Source organism: Protobothrops mucrosquamatus, unplaced genomic scaffold, assembly GCF_001527695.2.
Source record: "Protobothrops mucrosquamatus isolate PMUCROS unplaced genomic scaffold, P.Mucros_1.0 scaffold1, whole genome shotgun sequence".
NCBI lineage: Eukaryota > Metazoa > Chordata > Lepidosauria > Squamata > Viperidae > Protobothrops > Protobothrops mucrosquamatus.
This window is the reverse complement of record NW_015386388.1, coordinates 252656-277247: the sequence shown is the minus strand read 5'-3', so window position 1 is coordinate 277247 and position 24592 is coordinate 252656. Positions and strand designations below refer to the sequence as shown.

The 24592-nt window shown below is 35.5% G+C and overlaps 1 protein-coding gene across 1 annotated transcript in view; it reads right to left on the bottom strand.

The window, feature by feature from the left end:
* Positions 1-24592, bottom strand: part of NSF (N-ethylmaleimide sensitive factor, vesicle fusing ATPase) — a 73285-nt gene that overhangs the window by 33324 nt on the left and 15369 nt on the right. Inside the window, exons 4-7 of the mRNA XM_015832212.1 lie at positions 21322-21488; positions 19634-19741; positions 18408-18483; positions 13433-13588 (exon numbers count right to left, since the gene is read on the bottom strand). Of these exons, the coding sequence (XP_015687698.1) occupies positions 13433-13588; positions 18408-18483; positions 19634-19741; positions 21322-21488 (507 nt within the window). The remainder of the gene's footprint in view (positions 1-13432; positions 13589-18407; positions 18484-19633; positions 19742-21321; positions 21489-24592) is intronic.

Here is a 24592-nt window from a genome sequence, read left to right as displayed (position 1 = left end):
ACTGCAAGAAGACATCTTCCTCTTTTCTGTTATTTTGTAATCTATCTCCTCTATTCTAATTAGGCTAAACAATTCAAGGTTGGAACTGGCTCTACCCCAAAGCTTTTTTGTTGCAGGGGAAAGGCAATAGGTATGCAACCAAATTTTTAAATCTCACATTATATACTTACACAGACACACATCAATTCTAGCAGTCACCTCCAAAAATCACTAGCTATTATGAGATGAAGAAGACTAATCCTGTCCCTTCCTTCACAATTTTGGTGAATACTTTAAAATTTCCATGGCTCATCTGGTTAATTACTAGGCTCAGAATTTGCCAATGTCCTGTATTTTGCCTTTAAAACTATTTTTAACACTTAGTAGCAAAACAATGAGCTAAAATGCAGACATTTTCCAAGTTAATCTTTCCAACTACCACAATCACCCCAGGCTACAGCATAAGGAAAATGGGCTGAATGGCATTAACAAAATATGTCAAAATTCAAGATAACATTTTTGCACATAATTAAGATCTAATTTTGACATTGGATGTCAAGGAATACTCTGACATCCAGTACTCAGTCTAGTAAACTCCCCCCCCCCAATTATTTCTTATGTGTAGCTTTCAACTTAATGTATTGAAAGATCAAAACAACATTCAACATAAATCTCTCTGCATAATGGTACAGATTACTGTAAGTACTGTATACTATCTTACCTCACCATTCTCAAAGTACCGAAGGACCAGAAAGAAAACAGAAATATTATAGAGAGAAGTATATGTGTTTTTATATTATACTTATAAATACAAATAATTTCTGCACAACCAAAAGAAGTATCTAGAAAATGATAGGTACATAAGAAAATACTAACACTTTCTTTCTGAGTAATCTTGTTTATAAAGAATCTCAGTCATCTGAGTCTAGAGCAAATGTAGTAAACAGCAATGTTGATTAAGATGAGTGGGTCACCTTCTGATACTAGGTACTACACTTATAATCTATATGCATGTGAGAGAACAGCTGTGGGCGAGAAGATGAAAAAAAGTGGACAGGGCCACACCACAAACAAAGTATGGCTAAGATTTTCCAGTTTTTCCAATGCTTAGAGAAGGCAGTAGTGTTTTTTTTTTAACTTTATTCTTTTATGTGTCAACCCTATGCTAAGCTTCATGCATTACCAAAATGGGTGTAATGAAATAGTAAATAAAACACAAACAGAAAATATTTGTGTATTAGGGTATGACTAAAGGGAAGCACTGTCAAAAGGCCTAAATTATTTCTGGCAGCCAATATTTGGGATCTTTCTGAAGATGCAGATGTTTTAATGTTTTAATCCTATGTTCTTTTATTCTCATATTTGTGGTATTGTATAAGCTGCCCAAAATCATTTGGCAGAAAAATGGGCAGCATACAAATTCAATAAATAAATAAAATGAATTAATAGAATTATATTATATCAAATTTCTGAAATTTAGCTCAGGTAGGCTTTCAAGTTAGAAAGGTAATAACATTTTAAGAAGGGCTGAGTAATAGCATAACTAATAGGGTTATCAGTGCATGTAACATAGATGTGTGTGCGGATAAGAATATCAACCTTGCTTTCAAGCAAAATCAAGCTTTTAATAGTGAGTGCCACACAAAGTGCACTAATCAAACACGTGGTAAGGAAATAGGGGAACTCAGGCACCAAACAGGTTATGTAGAAAGTAAACACAGGGTCAGTCATAAAAGACTTCAATACCAATACACCAATGCACAGAGTATGAGCAATAAACAGGGTGAATTAGAAATTCAGGTAAATGAGGGCAGATATGATATTGTTGCCATTACAGAAACTTGGTGGGATGAAACCACAAATGGAACATATAGCTAGATGGATTTAAATTATTTAAAAGAAACAGACAAATAAAAGAGGAGGTGGAGTTGCTCTCTATATAAGAAATAACTACATCTCTACAGAAATAGAGCACAACATTGATGAAAACTGTCTTGAATGTATTTGGGTCAATATAGGTATATACTATAGGCCACCCAACCAAACAGAAGAAATAGATGAACTTTTTGCTAGTCAATTAACTAAGGAAGCACATCACAATAGTAATGGGGGACTTTAATTACCCTGACATCAACTGGGAAACAAACTCTGCAACAACTGGAAGATCAAACAGATTCCTGACAAACCTAGCAGACAACTTTGTCTCTAAAAAGTAGAGAAGGAAACTAGGGGATCAGCCATATTGGACTTAATTCTTACTAAGATGAAATGATAGAAGGTGTTGAAGTCACAGGAACCTGGGGGGGGGAGTGATCATGCAATATTGGAATTCAACATTATGCAAGCACAAGCAATAGAACATAGTCAAACTAGAGTCTTGGACTTTAAGAGAGCTAATTTCAATAAACTTAGAGAGAGCTTGGGAAGGATTCCATGGATGAGAGTCCTCAAAAGGAAAACAACTCAAGAAGCTTGGGAAATTTTGAAAAGTGAGATTATAAAAACCCAGTCTAACACAATACCAACAAAGAAGAAAAATAACAGTACTCAAAAGAAACCAGCATGGCTGCATAAAGAACTCTCTGATAAAATGAAAGACAAAAAGAACAAGTATAAAAAATGGAAAGAGGGGCACATAACTAAGGCAGAATATCAGCAAATAGCCCGAGCCTGCAAAGATGAAGTGAGGAAAGCTAAGGCTCAAAATGAACTAAGGCTTGCGACATTTTTGACAAAAGTCAAAAATACCAAAAAAAGCTTCTTTCAACATGTAAAAAAAAAAGTTAAGGAAATGATTGGTCCACTAGTGAGAGAAAGAGGCAAGAAGGTGACAAGCAAGAGGGAGAAAGCAGAATTGCTTAACTTGTTTTTTGCATCCATCTTTACACAAAGGGAAAAAACAGTCCAACCTATCAAAAACAGTACCATAAAAAACAGAATAGAAATACAAGTTAAGATAGGCAAGAAAATGGTAAGTGAGCACCTGTCTACAGTAGATGAGTTCAAATCACCAGGACCAGATGGATTATACCCCAAGGTTCTGAAGGAACTGGCAGATGTGATCTCAGAACCACCGAACTATATCAAAGATCCAGGAGCACTGGGGAACTATCAGAACACTGGAAAAGAACTGATGTAGTTCCCGTCTTCAAAAAAGGGGAAAAAATGGAAACTACAGATCTATCAGCCTGATCTCAATACCTGGGAAAATTCTGGAAAAGATAATCAAGCAATGAATCAGCAAACACCTAGAGGCAAACAAAGTCATTACCAAAAACTAACATCAGATCATGCCAGACAAATCTTATTGCATCCTTTGACCAGGTGACAAAATTAGTGGACCAGAGGAATGCTGTGGATATAATTTACTTGGACTTCAGTAAGGCATTTGATAAGATAGAAAAATGTGGGTTAGACAGCATCAATACCAGATGGATTCGTAGCTGGCTGACCAGCTGTACTCAGCGTGTAGTCCTCAATGAAACTGCATCTACATAGAGGGAAGTGTGTAATGGGGTGCCCCAGGGCTCTGTTCTGGGCCCAGTGCTTTTCAACATCTTCAACAATGATTTGGATGAGGGGATAGATGGGGAACTCATCAAATTTGCAGATGACACCAAGATGGCAGGAATAGCTAACACTCCAGAAAACAGGCTTAAGATGCCGAAGGATCTTGACAGACTTGAACATTGGGCTCTATCTAACAAAATGAAATTTAATGGTGAAAAAGGTAAGGTTCTACATTTAGGCAAGAAAAACCAAATGCACAGGTACAGTATAGATGGTATCTTGCTCTTTAGTAGCAACTGTGAGAGGGATCTCAGAGTTCTAGTGGACAATCACTTAAGTATGAGCCAGCAGTGTGCTGCAGCTGCCAAAAACGCCAACACAATGCTAGGCAGCATTAACAGAGGGATAGAATCAAGATCAAGTGATTAATACCATTTTATAACATCTTGATAAGGCCACACTTGGAATACTGCATCCAGTTTTGGTCACCACGATGTAAAAAAGATGTTGAGACTCTAGAAAGAGTGTAGAGAAGACCATCAAAGATGATTAGGGGACTGGAGGCTAAAACATATAAAGAATGGTTACTGGAATTGGGTATGTCTAGTACTTTAGTTCATTAAAGAGAAGTACTAAGGGTGACATGATAGCAGTGTTCCAATATCTCAGGGATTGCCACAAAGAAGAGAGAGTCAAGCTATTCTCCAAAGCACCTGAAGGCAGGACAAGAAGCAACGGATGGAAACTAATCAAGGAGAGAAGCAACCTAGAACTAAGGAAAAACTTCCTGACAGTTAGAACAATTAATCAGTGGAACAACCTGCCTCCAGAAGTTATAAATGCTCCAACACTGGAAGTTTTTAAGAAGAAACTGGACAGCCATTTGTCTGAAATGATATAGGATTTCCTGCCTGAGCAGGGGGTTGGACTAGAAGATCTCCAAGGTCCCTTCCAACTTTTTTTTATCATCATCATCATCATCATCATCATCATCATCATCATCATCATCATCATCATTGCAATGAATAATGGCTGCTATGACTCATACTGTTGACATCTGTAATATTTTCTAATGCATCTGCTTTGCCATTACCTTGATGTGGAGGTGGATAGAGAAAAATGTATTAGTCAACTCTTAGATATTTGAGAGACAGATAAAAAAGCAAACACTCAGTACAAATGGGGGGAAGGAAAGAAAAAAAATAGTGGAGGTGAAAGACTAATTATACAAATAAACCAGCAAGGTGGTGATAAATTAAAAGTGATCCTTGTCAAATTAGTGTCAAAGAAGAACCTGTTAATTCAGCATATGGGGAACATGATCTCTTGTGTAGCCAAAAATCAGTGAGGTGGGATTTGAATGATGAGTGATGCCAGAAAAGGGGAATCCCAGTTTGCTGAGATGAGAGAAGTTACAAAAAAGCTATGAACAAGTCAGAACAAATTCTGTACAAACAAGTTTAGGGAATTTCTGTTGCCAGGCAAGCCAGATGAATGTAATCCCTTGATGCTGTATACTAGCCTCTTATTGCAAAGGCAACAACGTAAAAGGGATACACCCAAAATATCATCTACTTGTGGTATGCCATTATCAAGCAACTGCATGTAACTAGAATGACTGAGAGTTTGCACAGTACAAACAGATATATTAACTTTCATTTGATTGTGATACCAACAAGTAATTCTTAAGGGCTTATTCAACTAATCCTGTCTGATAATAGTAATTTACTCTGGCAGAAACTTCAATACTACAGGACTTCAGTGGAGAGGAAACTGACTTGGCAGAGAACAAAACTTTTCTTTTTAGTGCTGAAGATTCTGTAACAATAAACCATTGCTATAATGCTAAAGATACTGTAACAATAAACCATTGGTAGGAGAGCACAAATGAGATTTGCAATTTGACATTCACCAGATGTTTCATACTACAACTTCCACAGTCCTATACTACTAGGCAGGTTGATTAGGATTGAAATCCAAAACCCAGGAGAACACCAGATTACTATTCCAATATTAGATTCTTAGGGCTGTTATTTTAAAGATTGGTCCACATATTCAGTTCTATTCCTTGGCAGCTATGGCTCCTATAAATAGGGATGTGCTAGTGTACGTGTCAAACATATGCTACTTTTCTTATGTATCCCAAAGGTGCTTTTTTCACGAGGCAACTTTGTTTTTCTTTTGAAGATATTTCACTTCTTATCCAAGAAACTTCTTCAGCTCTGATGGGATGGTGGGGAATGGAAGGATTTATACTCCTTGCAGACAGCTGGTCATTTGGATTCTTTTAGAGGGTCATTGAGGCCACCTGGAGGTTTATCTGTATTGTCAGGGTCACCTGAGTAGTGCAAATGGGTGTGGAGCCTTCTTGGAGCTGCTGAAAGAACTGTGTTGTAGATAAGAGATAGAGGATGACGTATCCCTCCCCCTCTGTTGAGAGAGGGCTGTTCAGTTTTGATCTAGATGGCCTCTTTGACTCCTCTTTCAAACCTGTCCACTCTGTCCAAAATGTGGACTTTGCTGTCTTCGAAAGAGTGGCCTTTGTCTTTTAAATGAGGATGGACTGCTGAATCTTATCCTGATGGGTTTGTTCTCCTATGTTGTGCCATGAGTTTATGAAGTGGTTGTTTTGTTTCCTCAATGTACAGATCTGCACATAGTTCACTGCACTGTACTGCATATGCCATGTTGCTCAGTTTGTGTCTGGGTGTTTTATCCTTGGGGTGGACAGGCTTCTGCCTTAGTGTATTCATGGGTTTGAAATGTGCACATATGTTGTGTTGGCTGAAGATCCTCCTGAGTGTGTCCAATATTCCTGCAACATATTGAATGACAACGTTGCTTCGTTTATTTTTTTCTAAGGAGCGCCTGCTGGGTCTTTTTTGGGATTTGATGAAGGCCCACTTGGTTACTAAAGACAGAAACATGTCTGCGCCATGGGTTCACTTGTGTCCCGCATTGTGGCCAATCTCTACATGGAAGAGGTAGAAACCAAGGTCCTAAACTCCTTCACAGGAATTCCACCCACTCACTGGTATAGGTATGTGAGCGATACTTGGGTCAAGATCAAAACACAGGAATTGGAAGCATTCACCAAACATATCAACTCTGGGAACAGATACATCAAATTCACACAGGAAGATGTTAAGAAAAATAGCCTGGCCTTCCTGAAATGTACAGTACACACTAAGGAAGACAGAAGCCTTAATATTGAAGTTTACAGAAAACCCACACACACAGATCATTTTGATTCTCACCACCCATTGGAGCACAAAATGGGAGTTATCAGAACTCTGCACCACCAAGCTGAAGATCTGCCTACCAGCAAAGCTGGGAAAGAAAAAGAAGTAAAAAGAAAAGAAGTAAAACACATTGAGGAAGTCTACAGAACATATGCCTATCCCAAGTGGGCCTTTATTAAATCCCCCAAAGACTCAGCAGAAGCTCCTCCATAACAGACAAAGAAGAAAACAATAAGTGAAGCAACGTTGTCATTCCATGGGTTGCAAGAATATCGGAAAAGCTCAAGAGGATTTTTAGCCAATACAACATACATGCACACTTTAAACCCACGAATACACTATGGCAGAAGCTTGCTCACTCCAAGGATAAAATACCTAGACACAAACTGAGCAACATGGTATATAGAGTACAGTGCAGTGAGTCATGTGCAGTGAGTCCCCAGTCAGAGCTGAAGAAATTTCTGGATAAGAAGTGAAATGTCTTCAAAGAAAAATAAGAAAGTCTAGTTGCCTTGTGAAAAAGCACCTTTGGGATAACTATGAATTGGATGACTGAGAATCTCCATAGACATTTACTTTTCTTATGCATATTTCCCAATTTATAGGTCTTTTGCTATTCCCTCATGACTGCATATAAGAAATAAATGAAATTATTAAAGGTTTCTTTGAATTTAATTCACCTATTTAGAGGAGTTTGCCTATAAATCTGCAGTTTAGATGTGGCCTTGCTTCAGATACTGTAACCTCTGTTGATAGATCTGCAATCTTTTTTCCAAAGGTCTTGATTTTTTTCATGATTAAAGATGAAAAAAAACCCTTCGTGTCCCTTCATCTTCCTGAGACATCATTTGGAACTTCAGAATCAATGTTATATAGAAATTTAGTAAGCATTGGTGAAGAATATCTGATGAATATCTTTCTCTTCTAATTTTTATTTTCAAACCCTCCTACAACTAATTTTTAATTTTATTTTGTGTGTGCCTTCAAGACAATTTTTGATTCCTGGTGACTGAATGGACTATTTCTGCATGTTTCTTTGCACAGTTTTCAGAAGTGATTTGATTAAGAGAGAGTGACTGGCCCAAGGACACCCAGCTTGATTTATGCATAAGGTGAGAATAGTACTCATAGTCTCATGATTTCTACTCTGGCACAATAATCCCTACATCAACCTAGCATTCTTTTACCTTCATATTTACATTTTTTCTAATGGGTCTCAGAAAGTATACATTTTTCAGGTTCATTTAATTTCCTTGAAATTTCTGAAATTTCTGAAACTCTTTACACAGGAAATGTCTTACATATGGCTTTTTGAAAAAAAACATAATAATCAGTATTAAATAACCTATCTCCACTTGATTTCTCTAATAGTTTTAAGTTATAAATTACCACTTCCATAATAGTTGAAGTCCAAAGTATATCATACCAGAATTTTAATGAAACCCTTTTCATATAATTCTTATTATTATATATTTTCCAAGCTATTGCCTTAATTTGTAGACTATAAAAGGTTAAAATTAAGCCTGGCATCAATTTTAATTTTGAAAAGAGTAAATTTAAGCATTCAGAAAAAGAGTGCTGCTGACAGCTGAACAATAAATGTATTATAATTCTCTGGGAGTGGTCAATCTCTGCTACACTTTTGGAAGCAAACTAGTTGCAAAACTGATGTCCATCAAGTCAAGAGATCTGAGAAGAAACATTTTTCCACTCTTTTATCCTTGGTCTTTGGCCATTACAAATAGCTTTCTTCTGAAATAGTGATTAAGGATAACCCACCAATATTACAAGCTTCTGTTTTATTGGCTCGGGACTGTAAATAATAAATAAAAGAGCCCCTGTAGTCTCCCAGCCATGTGGGCAATGGCACTGATATTCAGAAACTTCAGAAATGATAGCACAAATCAGGTGAGAACCCAGCAGACCATATGCATGTTCGAAACATGCCGCTCAATTGCCAAATACAACTTCATCTCATAAGTTTTCATTATAAAGTGGAGAATGTGCACTAAAAACAAACATTTTGAAACCATTCTTGACAAAGAGCAATATGAATTTACAAAGCTGCCACATATGAAATCAAGTTATCCTAGACTGGTATAGTGCTTTCTAATGAATAATTCTAATGGAAGCAAGCCATGAGGGTAATCACACAAGGTCCCTAAATATGGGAAAGTCCATTTGAGACAGGGGTGTCAAACTCGCAACGTCATGTGATGTGTCTTGATGTATTGCGACTTTTTTTCCATTGCCGGCAATGGGGTGGGTGCGGTTTCGGCATGACATATCTGGCCCACAGGCCAGCAGTTTGACACCCCTGATCTGAGACCTAACAGTACTAATGGACCTATTCCCTCCCTCTCCATAAACTTGCCTAACCCCCTTTTAAATTTAAAACTGTTCATTATTGTAAGGAACCATATTTCACCTGCTCTGAATCTACCAGAGGGCTGCCCAGAGTTTAGTATTTACATCAGCAAGGGTAAAAGTCAGTAGAGCTGATTGGCAGGAACTACAGGAGCTGGAGATGCCACAGATTAAACCTGGGACCTTCTCCATACAAAGCACACACTCTACACCTGAGCTCTCCCCCACACTTTCACCTCTTTGCATCCAATAGAGGTCTCTGTACAAAAAGTCCCCACCTGGCCAACATGGAAGACTCTGAAAACATGAAGACAGGCCTCCTTTCAAATAGACAGGTGATGACAAATTTCAAAATGAGGCTACTCTGTATCTCTTCTAGCACTGGGGCAATACCTGCATTTGCATCTTATCTCTCTTTTGAGAGAAAAGCAGGTAGTGTATCCAAATGTCAGCATTGTTAACAGACAGCTTTTAAAACTCAGTCTCTTCCTTAAGATAGATGTATCTAAATGCCTCTGCTTACCATCATTTGCTGATCAAAGGTCGCCCCTTAAACAGGGCACCAGTTTTTAATTATTTGCTCACCACTAGTAACACACAATTCACTTGGGAAACTAAGCCCATCAAAATAACAGAAAAAGGTCCAAAGACAATGTTGTCAGTGTGCCATTTCAGTAGTTTGACATTTGATACAAATTAAAAGGAGATAACCACATCATTTAACTAGTTTGCAAATGCCAGTCTGAAATGCCATTTACAGGATTGTTTTGCTTTAGCTCCCAATATACCATTCATTCAAACTGCCACATTTCTCATACTGTTCATTGCATGGCTAAGTGACACTCGTATACAGAAATAAACCACATTGGGAAAATAATTAATGTTAACTAACACACAATTATTAGGCGCAATAACTTGGCTGGTTAAGGACAATGGGATGTGTAGTTAAAATAACAGACCTGGAAGGCTGTAGGTTCAGGATAGCTGCTTTAACAGGTTAGCCCACAAAAGTCACAGAAATTTATATGGAGAGGAGAGAGAGCCAAGAAATTTTAGCATTCTGATAACATCATTTCTACAATATCTTACAGAGTTTCATAAGCAAAGGGACACATATTGTTGCCTTTCATAAGCAAAAGGAGACATGTTGTTTGAAGATTATACTTCAAATATCAGTTGTGAAAGACAAGAAAGGATAAATAGGAGATGAGGAGAACACAGCAAGTATCGGATGTTACTATATTGTCCTGTATTTAGGCATGACTGCAGGTGGGAATTAAAATGAAAAGTTACACAAAAAGTTGCATAGCTAAGGAAACTATTGTCCAGACTGAAAGTCCCATACGCTTACACCAACAAATGACATTTGTCCAGGGAAGATATTGAAACCAAGTGAAAATGACAGTATTATAGAACATATTGAAGAATTCCTATAACCATTTTTGTAATTATGTGGCCTTCTTATCACACATCACTCATATCCAATGATAAGAGTCAGAGCAAGTAACTTATTCTAAGGCAGATAAGATAATAGCTAAATGCATCGTGGCTCTTTCCAGTGATTACAATTTGTTTAAGCATAATATCTATTGGCCTCCAGTGCTACAGTAAAACCAAGACCACCTGCAGGAAAAATGACAATGAAAGAAGATGAATTGGAACCAATAGAACTTCTAGGATTTACGCAAACTGGAGAACAATTATCTCTTCTGATGGAATGCAAACAAAAAGAAAATCAGATTAAAGCAAGAATTCCTAATGTGTATTGAGAAAAGCCCAGGGCTAAAAATAAAAATTGCACATATTTAAACATAACTTGAGCCCAAAAGTGGGACTGAGAGCTTGCTTTTTATTATTATTATTTAACTACATTTCATTTACTGTAATTTTAGGCTTTTAGCAAAATCACAGCCGCAGAGGAGATACACCAGCAGCCTAACTTTCTAAGAGCTTGAAATAAGGCAGCCCAAAATGTGCTTGAAGATTACAGGATAGGCCACCAGCATTGATGGGTTGCAACTCACTTATTCTTATTTTCAGCCATTGAATTTATATCACTGATCCACATTGCTAGCAATTTTCTACAGCTTTTAAAAATCTAGCATGGATGTTTATTGTAAAATACAGAACTATAAATCTAGTGTTATCTTTCTGCATATATTTCTTTGATACAAGTAAACTGAACACATGTCCATTTTATTTTGGAGTTCATTATGATATCTACCCATCAGACATTGTTTTCACTAACTCAAGTTTATGGTGTGGCACTATTTATTAACATTCCTAGAAAGTGCAACTATGGAAAATGCTCTGGATATTATGTATAGGAAGATCCTTATTTCCTTAAATGGTCAGATCATTGAAATGATAATTAAGGCCCTTAATTCACAAATATTTGAGGTTCTGTGTGAATAAGTAAAAATTGCAATAAAAATCACATGATCTGGGAAATGATAAAGAGGCCTAATATACCTTAAATATTTACATTTATTCAGTAAGAATTTCATCATTTGACACTGCTGGCTTTTTCCACTATGCATAGATTAGCCTTTAAGAAGCCAGAAGCTTCACCATTATGTTATTAAAACCAACTAATAATCTTCTCTCTGGCATTTGGGAAGACGAGTCAATGCAGCTTCTTCACTGTAACAAACTTGTTTCTTTGTTCCTCATACTGTATTCTTGAATAGTTACTATTCACTTCAAAGGTAGACTGGATGATCTCAGGGTCAAAGCTACCTCTAATTTCTACCAGTCCACATCTATTGCCTCACAATAAGCCTATCTTTGTGGATTTGGCAGAGTGTAGTTGATTTATATTCCTGTTTTCCCCCACTTCATTTTACAAATGGAAGAGTTATAGAACCCCTATTCTGAAGCAAACTCTAGTGCAGATGATCAATCCCACCAGGCTATACAGCTGGCACATTTATCATTTTTCATTTATGAGGCACAAGAACAGAGAAAGGTAAGGAAAAGACAGAGAGGGAAAAGATCATCTCCCACTATACACAGACTCCAAATTTTTTTCTTCTCTTTTCCCCTCATGAATTATTATGATAAACCTAAACAGATGTCATCCTGGCATTTGAGCTCTGAAATATAGTTGGAAAAGCAAGTTATAACTAATGCAGAGAAAAACGATGAGTGTCAGGAAGCAGCACTCTTCTTCAAATTTCAGATAAGCTTCTCTAGCCTAAGGGAGGGGCCTGTCGAAAAGAAAATGGAACTGGAATGGGAAGCTTTGCTTACTAAAAAGCAAGTTCCCTATTTGAAAAAGGCTGTAGCTTGTCAGGGGAAACAAGCATTTAGGCTATAAGAGGCTCAATCCCCATCATCTTCTGTCACGAATCACAAGTTTGCTGACTTCTGAAAAATTTATTCAGTCCCTGGCCAGCAGAAATTTAAGAAGTTTGAATTGGATGAGATAGAACAACTCCATGAGAGAAGGAACGGCTGCCTACTGTATTTCTACCATCTCTTCCCCCCACCTTAAATTCTATAATTTTTGAAGACTGCCTGGACAAGTCCTTGCAGTTTTCTTGGCAAGGTTTTTCAGAAGTGGTTTGCCCATTGCCTCTTTCCTAGGGCTGAAAGAAAGTAACTGGCCCAGCTGGCCTTGTGCCCAGGTAGAATTAGAACTCATGGTCTCCTAGTTTCTAGCCTGATCCCTTAACCACTACACTAAACTGGCTCTCTGGTGTTCTTTACTGTACTTTAAAATGAAACATACTGAAGCATAAGAATGGCACATTTTCAGTTTTAATTAAGAAGTATGCTTGGATCATCAGACATATGAAGCTGGCAGAATAGCCAATCTAGAAACCGTCCTAGAAACAGTAAAAATGGTATGAATTCTCTCTTCATCCTGTTAGTTGAATTGTTTTGTAGGAAAAAGCAGTTTGTCCATTTCCCTGGAGTGACTTGAAAGTTAAGCAAATATTCAATTGGGTATGTAGGCAGACTTAATATGTTTCAAAGCTATAGAGCACCTGTTGATTGTGCACTGAACTTGATTGTGCATCATCCAACTTGTAACAACTGTCTACATAAAATGTAATTTCATTTGCACTAGAACACTGAAAAGGTTACTTTATTTTTATTTACCTTGCCTAGCTTAAAGATGTGGGAAAGCTATATTTTAGTTTTCTTATCTCACAAATCTTTTCTACATTTCTTGCTATGAGTTTTTATATCCCATCCCTCTCAATCCATATTTTTCATCCTTGCTTTGTCCCTTATTGTGTTCTTTTGGGCAGGGCTGTAATTTCTGTGATGTGCCCTGGGGTCATACAATATCATAATATCTATTCATTTTTATGTTTGATACAAACCCATTTGTTCCACAATCTCAGGTGGGAATACTCTAGAGGCAAACGCCCTTCGGAATATGTCAGAAAATTCCTTATCAAGACCTCCAATACCCATCTTCTCAAAATTCCAATCAGGGTTGATGATAGACTGACGGTTTTCCCGAGTTTTGGATTTGCCTATAGAAAAAAAGAGCAAATTCAAGAATAATAATTTTAATCAGAACTGTTACAGAAGGCTACGATAAATTTCAAATACACTATTATACATGTCTGATACATATCACACTGATAGTAATTAAGAACATGAGCTAAGAATTCTTTCAAACTCATTTGGTTAAGAATAGATTGAAAGACTGGGAATACTTCACTATAACAGAAAATAGAAAATATTGTCCTTGTCTAAAATGTGTTTGCTTGTATACATACATAAACAATCAATCAAATACATATATCTTTCAGATTTAACAAGAATTTAACCAAGTTTTTATCCACATATTTTCTCATGTTTTAATAAAAAGGGAAACTTGGAGAGCTTTATGTATAAATTCCATGCAAGCAGAAAGCACTATTTTAAGTAGGATAGTTAAAGATTCTGCTCTGCTTTTTTACAAGTAAAGGTTATAATAAGTCACAGAGTCAATAATAATACGTCACAGAGACTGCCCTAGATTCTCTATATTTTTTTAATTGGGATAGACCAGTAAGCCATGCGGAACATTTGATATTCACTCATCACATGACAGGTTATGAAATATTGTTGAAATAGCTGAAAACCATACTTTTCATTTAGGAGAATCAACTTTCTAGATTTCATGAATTTGGAAATATGTTTGAAAACACTGCAGAGCAGTGTAATCATCTAAGTGATTATGTTTTCCATCACTCTACCAGCTTTCTTCTAAGAATAATATTCTAACAATGCCAAACTAGAAATCTGTCCATGATTTACTTGAAGTTGAAGCAGGAACGAAGAACATTATCTATCTATCTATCTATCTATCTATCTATCTATCTATCTATCTATCTATCTATCTATCTATCTATCTATCTATCTACCTACCTACCTACCTACCTACCTACCTACCTACCTACCTACCTACCTATCTTTCACATTTCTTAACCACCCATCTCCCTCAGAGAGGTGCTCTGGTTGGTGTACCATATAATTTGGCATAAAGAGGCTGGCAGAGAGGCAAAATAAGTTTATAATAGCCATAACACCCTTTATTTTTTGCAAGTGCAGGAGATTGCATCAACAATTTGCTTCCAATAATGATTTAATTCATTTTAAATAGTAACCCAGTAGCAGTCAAAAAATGGAATTAATCTGAATTAATATTATCACCCAAGGTTAAGTTTAAGAAATTAGAAATTAGAGAAAGATAAAAATATATATTTTTCTCAATGCATGAAAGTGGGGAGAGGATATATATATAGTTTAGCTACTATGTACTATGTATCTAACCATTCTATCCATAAATCATTCTGATTGGCACACAGAAAATTACTGATATATTTCTTCACAGGATACATAGTACTTATTAGTAAACTAGATCCTGCCCATCATTTCATCGATCCATTATGAAAACAAATTAGAATTAAAAATCAGTCCCACAATTCTTTAACACTAAAAGGGAAAGAAGAAATTTAAAAAAAAAACATCAATGGCTACACTAATTTGTAACAGCTTCATCTTGTGTAGGCCTATTGCTGCAGAGGCAACAATAACACTAAAAATTTTATTGCAATAGTCTCATATGGTAACTCTTCTAGAGCCCAGAAATGTGCTTTAAACCGAGCTCAGCCCCTTCACACAAAAATCTGTTTTCTTAATTTGAGTAAAATAATTGAAGATAAGTCAGAACATTGTTTCCAGAACACTTGGGAATCAGGAATGCTGGCTGGCCTGTTGCAAATGGCTCAGAATTCTAACAATAAATTCAGACCCAGCTAATGTACACTCCCTTCTGCCTTCCATTACATTTCTACCTTGAAAAGTCAATTCAGCAAGTCTATAATTTGTAAGGTACATCACCTAGGGAGTTAAAGCTGGTGTAATTCAGTCTTCTTGAATTTGGGGATCTATTTTAAGGTGTGGACTTCATCTCCCAGAATTTTTTAGTCAACATTGATAATTCTGGGATCTGAGATCTACACTATTTATATAGCAAAGTCTATCAAGCTTTTTAAAGAATATTGTATTATATTCTTACAAAAGAACAGACCAGGCACTGGCACACAGGAGAAATAAAGGATTAAAAGTAAAAAGGAAGATTAAGAGTTGACATGAGACCAAATAAGAGTAAAGGAAATAAGAAATAAGGATAAGAAAAAGGGAAGAAAGCAAATCTATAGCAAAAAGGGACTAATTAGAGAAGGGGTTTTGAAAAATGTACTAGTACTTGAGGTCTAGAACACCGGAATGCTTTGGAGGGTTGTGCTGAGAGGATTGATGGAGTTTGATAAAATCCATTCTGGGAGTTCACATGTACATTATATCCCTGTTTTCCTCACCAGTTCTTCCTTCTATTGCTCTCTAATTCTCATTGTTACTAGCATTCTCTAGTCTCCATGCCACACTCTTCCTACTTCATATGGCTGCATTTTGGCATCTATTTTCTTGCCTGCAAAGCTGCACTGGCCCTTGACATGTTAGTTTCTCCAAAAGTCCTTAAGGAGTGAGCAGGAACTTTGCTGAAGTATTTTGTTATTATGTGCAACCAGGGCTTTTTTTCTCATAGAACGCCAAGAACAGAGTTCCTGCACCTTTTTTGGATGGAACCTTGTAGGGCAGGCAAGGCGGGTTGTATGACGTGTGTGAGTTCCAGCACCTTTTTTTTTTTTTTAAGAAAAAAATCACTGTGTGCAACGTATTGGACAATGGTACCCTATAACCATGTCAGAAGATCTAGATAACAATATGCTAATGGCTTTGGGTCAAGAGAAAAAAAAGTGCTCAATGAATGGGGCAACTGTAGGCTACAAGGATTTGAAAAACAAAAGAGTGGAAACAAAAATGAAAAGAATAAAGAAAATAATGGGAGAAGTACAAGATGACAGATAGGACTTTGGTTATGAGGGGCTGTATAAACTGATAGGCAGGAGAGTACGGAGGCTTGAAGCCATATATCCTGGAATCAAAAGTGTGCGTGGGGGGGGGGAGGATTACGTCCTTAGTTTAGTCTAGATTCTGAGAAAAAAAATGTTCACTGCTATCACTCTTGTCTATGAAAATGGTGCGGGAGGGGGGTCATGGGGAAATCATTAAAAGAATTAAGCTAAATGGTTAGTTTTTAATTACAGGACTCTAGTATTTTATGTTATTTCCAAAGAAGCAGCAAAATTAACCACTCAGCTTTTCCAATTTATTTTTCTTATTCGATGCTGCCACATTCTGGCCATGAGTGGTATTTGAAACACTGACAGCAAAATAATAGTGGTTTTTCTTTCATTCCACAATACATCTTTTATTAACAATCAAATCCCATAAGCATTCTCTAATCTAAAAAAGCAATTATAATATAGCAAATTAAAACATAATTAGTAGAACTAGCAAAGCAATGCAAGTTTCTGCTAAATTAAGTAGATGATTTTGAAAAATATTTCACAGATTTAAAAGATTGTCATATAACATTTATCATGTTATACCACATACAAGACATAATCATAAAAACATCTATAGACCATTCACATAAACTGATACAATCCTTTAAAGGAACTCTCTTATCAACATAAAATGTCAGATCAGTGGCAGATCTATATTACCAGCCTTTTATTCTAGGCATGGCATACTGCATATAATAAATCCAAAAGTTAGAGAGAGAGAATTTCCTACATCCAATTGAAAACAATAAAATGAAGAAAATCCCTCATTTTTCAATCAGTTTCTATGGAATGACTTTCCCAGGGGTCATCAGTGATGTAGCTTTGGTCATCTGAAAAAGCAGCAGAAAAAGGAATTGTCTATCCAAAACGTGATATAATAGTTAAGGAGTTAGACCAAGACCTGAGAAACCTAGATTCCTCATTCAGCCAGGCAGACTCACTGATTTAGGGCAATCATTGTTTCTCAGCTCATCACCCATAATGGGTTTGCTGGGAAGACAAGATTAGAGATATATGCTACCTTGAGATAAAAAGTGAGATATGTACAGATCTTAAATATCATTGTCATGGATTCTAAGAGGCCCCCTCAGGATGAATACAATTCTACATGGTCAATAGAGATGCTGAACAAGAACAATCAGCAGCATAACATACAATAGTCAGTATATACTGTATGTGAAGAAAAATATATTTAACAAATACATTTTAATACCTACTTCCCAAAGTGTATTTGTTTTTGCCAACTTTCCTCCTAATGCATCTCTTTAATATGCACATTTTTAGATATTCTTAGTATATTTATTGGAAAAGAGTACATTTCTAAGAGGCAGTTTAAAAATGAAATAAATATATTTAACCACCACTCACTTTACATATCAGCTCAAAGGTATATGACTAAAGTAGATTTACCTAAGAATGTGAGCCAATAAAAGTATCTATCATTTGAACATGCCAATGGAAAATAACTGGGTTCACATTCTCATGATCTGGCTATAGGATCCTTGATTATTAAGTGGGTAACACCTCTCCTTATACTTCTGGTTTCTGAAAAGCTTTTTTCCATGCTTCTTTTAAATGCTCAAAAAGTGTAATTTTCCTTTATATCTAGTGATCCCCATCTCCTTTCTATATTCTTGTTTTTCTTAAACTAAGATGTCATTAGTATCTTTGATTAAAGAATAGTGTCCTTAGGAAACTTAAGCATCTGATGAAGTTTGGTAGCTCCTAAAAGCTTATCCTCTTTAATGACATTTGTTAGTCAGAAAAGATGAACTAGACTTCTTCTACTACTAAGTCCATATAAATGGGGAGACAGACTAGTTAAAAATGGATTAATAACTTTTGTGATTTCTGGTTGGAATGGAAAATTATTTCTCATCATTAGACTTACCAATAAGAGTAAGAGAAGAACTCTCAGCCTTCTCAAATGCAACTTGACTATTTCCCACAACAAGACCTATTTCAATCTGAGCATGGAAACAAAATACACAAATAAAAGCCTTTAAGAATAATGACATTTTCAATATTTCCCACTGAGATGCAGAAGGCAAGAAACAAATTGGCAAACAGCAGAATATAGTTATTTCAATCCAACTTGCATTCTGCCTTCACACTATTTTCAGCAGCATGTGTCAAAGGAGGCTAATTCGTGATTATCTGCTCCCTGCTCAAACTATGAAAACAGGAAGAGGATCAGGCATCTAAGGTTCTAAAAAGGAAAACAGCTGCCAGCACAGAAGGTAGATGCAGAAAATACCATCACTCAGACCAGGAAATGACACTCAAACCAGGTGGGAATAGAATAGTTCTAATATAAGAACGAACATAATAAAGTAAACAAAATTTGCCATATTTATATATGACAAATTAAAACAGATTTAATGAGGGAAAATGTTACTTTAAGACATTAGACACTCCCATAATATACATTTGGCACTTAGGATTTGATCTTGATTTCTAGAAGTTTTGCTGAACCATATGCTGTTTCTTAAATTGTTTATTTTCTGTATTATTTCTTCAACTTCTCAAGGTTGGTTTGATTTTCATTGATTATGACATTCTCCTAGTCTAAGAACTAAGATTATGATAGTTTTGCATGGTTGGCTTTATGAAAAATTAATGTAATTCACCGAATAATAAAAGTATAATGCTTGTCCTCCCTTTAAAAATTAAAAATCAAGTAATTACTTTATTTGGGGATGTGCCTTTTGTTTAGACTTCTGATGATTTAGGAGATATGGTAATGACATCCCTGAATCAGGAGGATCTGAAATCTGCAGTTCATTTTTAATCTTTTTTGGGGGAAGGGGTGTTTCTTAACATGCCAGCTTGTTTTGTAAGAAAATCAAGTTCTCAAAGTCTGCAAGTTTTCTGCCAAATTTCAAGAGAGGTGGTCTTAGAGAATGCTAGGAATCCCTCAAGCTGCTGCTTGCTCAGTCAAATGATATATTCCAATACCATTAATACAAGAATGGCCAAAATTCCTCCAAGAAATCCACAAAGAGTGCCCTTTCCCAAATTCTGGGTCTTGATTTAAAAGTTCAGCTGCCAGTTTTCATGTCGTGATCTACTATTTTATGTCTTAAAACTGCATGCATATACAATTATGCAACTTACCTTCTGTTTTTTACCTGTGGCAGAATCTCCTTTAAGAATACTAGGATCCATAGCTTCAATGTCCTTGACCAACAAGCCAAAAAGTTTGTCATTGAAGGTAAATACAAGCTGCAGGAGTAAAGAAAAATGCACATTAAAATAATATAACAGGACAGACAACTAAAGTTCCACATGCAAAATAGGGTGATATGGTTTATCCTAGATATCAGAAGGTACATGCTATGAAGATTAAGCCCTCTGATGATCTGCAAATTTAGAGCAAAAGTACAGATAGTCCTCGATTTACAACAGTTCATTTAGTGACCATTCAAAGTTCAACAACACTGAAAAAAGTTACTTATGATCATTTTCACACCTACAAATGTTGCAGTATCCTCATAGTCATATGAACGAAATTCAGATGCTTGGCAGCTGACTCATATTTATGATGGTTGCAATGTCCTGGGATCATGTGATCCCCTTTTGTGACTTTTTTAAGTCAATGGGAAAGCCAGATTCACGTAATAACCATGCTATTAACTAAACAACTGCAGTGATTCACTTAACAACTATGGCACAAAAGGTCGTAAAATGGGGCAAAATTCACTTAACAAATATTTCACTTAGCAATAGAAATTTTGGGTTCAATTGTGGTCGTAAGTTAAAGTCAAAGTCAATTTACTTATGTAAATTGAACTATCGGTTACTGAAAATCACATCCCTCTTCATGTCTCATTTAATCATTATCAGCTTATATCTTATATCATATAGTCTATCTATTTATCCATCTTTATTATTAGTTGTTATGGGTAGAGAGAAAAAAACACTGTTGATGATATTATAGTCCAGAATTAAGAAAATGTGAGAAGAAAACGTGTGAAAACATCATTCTTCATGCTCATTGGGAACTTTGGAAGTACTGTAATCCCCCGAGTGCATCTGGAAGGCAGTATTTTTCACTTTCAAACCCAACATCAATTATACACTATTTACTTTTATTCTACATTACTTTGTACCTTGGGTACAAAGCCAGCTAAGTCACTTTCTCTCAGCCCTAGGAAGGAGGTAATGGCAAACCACTTCTGAAACCCTCCAGAAAGTCTCTGAGAATCAGACACAGCTGAATGGAAGAAAAAAAAATCTATTATACATTCCTTGATATCTTACACCATGGATCACTGGAACTTTAATTCTCTTCCTCCAGCAGAAATAGTTTTTTAAAATGGTGAAAGTGTAATTTTTTTATTTTCTATTGCAATTATTATGCTATCTAATGATTACAATAAACATATAGCTTGTCTTATACCATCCCTATATTGGTCAGTCTAGTATCATTTCTTATCATTTCTTATCATTTCTGCTCTGACAAATATGGCAGAAGATTCTAGCAAACAGAAGTCTTCTCCAACAAATGTTCCAGAATACCATGGATTACTTGAGATATTCTGGTTGTATAAATAACTCATTATATCAACAACTTCTTAAGTGATGTCCTTAAAAATGTTGCCTACATCTAGGCATCAAGAGCCCCAAATCATCCCCAAACGTTTGTAACCTGCAAAAAAAAAAATGCTTACAGATAGTCTTTTCTTATTTGCAATATAAAAGAAAGTGCAATTTATCATTCATAATTATTCACATTTTGGTATCAAATATAAATACTACTGAGTGAGAAACACACAAATGTGCAAAACCATTGGAGCACAAACCTGCTGTCCAACTGTGAATGCTTGGTTATTGAATTGCTGGATGAACTCTGCTGCCATTTTGTCTGAGTCATAGGGATTTGAGTCAATATTTTTCTTCTGCAGGAAGTCTATCTCAATAGTCATAGTGCCAATACACTGCTTGGTCTTATCAAAGTTATACAAAGAAACTGTGAAAAAAGAAAAACATTTTTCAACCATGATTCCTTTCAGAAGAACTTTGTGTCCAAAGAAAATAAAAAGCATAATTACTCATTTAATGAAAAACATGGCTATTATGAATTGTTCATAATACAATGTACTTCTAATGTATCTGTTTATTTATTTGTTTCCTTGTTTATTGCTATTGCACTTAGAAATGACTGGAGGGGGATACAAATTTTAATTCTAAAATAAATATATGAGCCAAAAATGTCTTTTTGAGAAGAAATACATTTTGTTATCATTCTGTGTGAATTTTAAGGACTCTGTAGGTACCTATAATCTTTTTATCACTTTGAATTATTTATGATTGCTTAATTTCTTTTTTACTTAACAGCTTTCTAAATGCCAGCTTAAAAATGGTTAATCAAGTATTCTGGGTCATCTGTTCAGGCACAATGCAAAAACAAATAGTATGAAAATCTAGATGGCTTCTACTTGGAAGAACAAACTCTTCCAAACAAACAAAAAAGATAGTAATTACTCTAGGTTATGTTTTATTATTTATTTTTCAACACTGATAAAACTATTAACCCTGACATGAACAAGCTGAGAACTACAAAACATTATTTTAATAATTTCAGAGACAAAACTAATTGAGCTCATACACTAGATTTTATCCCTTTTTGTTTTTACCTGTCCATATTTTTCTCACAAAACAATAAAGGTTCTTTTTAGTTAAGAAAAAGAGTATTTTTCATAAAAGACCATAATGCACATCTTTAAAGTCATGATTATCCACAAAACAGCCTATATCAAATTATGCTATTACATGATCACTGGTACTGGAACTCAGGGCTTGGAAATTAAGATGGGGGTTTTAGCTAAATAAACCAGAGGGCCTCCAGCCCAACAATGTTAGGTAGCTATTTTTTATTGTCTAAAGCAGGGGAAAATATTTTGGATTACATTTCTTATGATCCCTAACCACTTCTATGCTGGAGAAGTTAAATTCTAAAGCATTTGGAAAACATCAAGGTGCCCATTACTGATGCAAAGGTATAAAATAATTATATCTAGAATCTAAATTATTGTTTTATTTAAAACTAATTAATGTTACAAATTATGTTTAACAATAATCACATTTTTAAAAAATGGAGACCAAATCATGGAACCCACACATGATTCACAGAAATATAACCAAATACTTCTTTACATGGCCCATTGTTTCCTACCATCTATAATACCAGTAGATAAATTAGTTGAAAAACACAATAACTTTTTCATTTCTGGTTAAACACCATCTGATTTTCATTCCTAAACAAAAAGAGTCTATCACTAGGACTACTGTGTCACAAAATATTTTTAATGTGGAATGATAAAATGTGTTGAACAAAATGGTCAAATCTGGGAGTCATTGTCGGACAATAAGCATAATGATAATCAAAATACCCTTCTATAATATGTCATGGACTGTTGTTTTCTTGAAACCAAACATCTAATTTACAAATAAACTTCCTGTAAAGCAATTGGCTATTGTTTGGTTGATTTGACAATTTTATTTTAAAATATAACTTCAAATGCAATTAATAAAAAAGCAGTTTTTTAATATTTATTTTTACTGAGGTTGACTCAGCCTTCCATTTTTCCGACACTGGTAAAATGAGTACCCAGATTGTTGGGGGCGATAGCTGATTTTATAAACAAGAGTGTACTGTAAAGCACTATAGAGCAGTATATAAGTCTAAGGGCTATTGCTATTAAAAAAAGATTTATAAGCTGTATAAAACTGAATAGGAATTTTCAAGGTAACTTTTAATTAGTACCACATGTAAAAATAAACACATTGAATTTAACTATTAAAAATCAATAATTAACCAAGGCAATCAAAATGACAAAGAACATCAAACAGAACAATTATTATGTTCTTCTAAATGATTTGGCATAGTCTAATATATCAGACAAAATCTAATATTTTAAAGTCTTAGATTACAAGAACTCAAACTCGATGTAGAAGTCCACATGCAGAATTTCAAATCGCAAAGTGTTTTCCAATTTAAACTTAATTCTGTATCAAGTTTATTTTTTAACTTCAATCTATAATTTTTTTATGAAAGGAATTATATATTATTTCTAGTAAAACGCATAGAAGACCCTGGCAAATTACATTTCCTCTAAGGTGTGCATGCTATTCATAAAACGGACATATGTTTATAAAGTTGATCACAAACAAAAATAATTATAAATAGTAGTAATATATTCAGTCATTATAAAATTCTAAGCTTGGAACTCACTGGGAATCCTGAACAAGCTCACTGCTTCTGTTGAACTGCTGCAGCAAGGATTGCCTGGCCTTGGCCCTGATACAGACTGAGCCCCCAGAAGAAGACCAACAGAAGCTCCTGCCCAGTGCTGTGGTGACACCAAGTGACTCTCATTGCAGCAGTTAAGCCAAGGCTGGGAGTTTGTGCCTTTTGCCTTGGCAGCAAGTAGGTAGCAGTTTCCCAACTTTTCTGTTATAGCAAACCTGCTCCCGAACCCAGACATATATATGTTCCCCTGCATACAAAGAAGTACCTCTCTCTAAAAAAAGATATACACATAGTCCTCGACTTACAACAGTTTGTTTGTTTGTTTAGTTACCGTTTGAAGTTACAAAAGCACTGAAAAAAACGTATGGCCATTTTTCACACTTACGAGCCATGCAGCATCCTCATGGTCACATGATCAAAATTCAAATACTTGGCAACTAACTCATATTTAGGACGGTTGATGTCATGTGATCAACTATTGTGACCTTCTGACAAGCGAAAGCAATGGGGAAGCCTCATTCACTTAACAACCATGTTATTAACTTAACAACTGCAGTGGTTTACTTAATAACTGTGGCAAAAAGATCATAAAATGAGACAAAACTCACTTAATAACTGTCTCACATAGCAACAGAAATTTTGGACTCAGTCGTGATCATAAATCAAGGACTACCTGTAAATTGATTTCTCTTCTCCTTTCAAAAAAGCTTAACATCTATTGAGTTTTGGCCCTGACTGTTGTTAATTTTATAAAAAATATTCAATTTTTAAATTAATAATGAAGTTTAAGTTAATTCAGAATACATCAAGAGGAAAAAAAG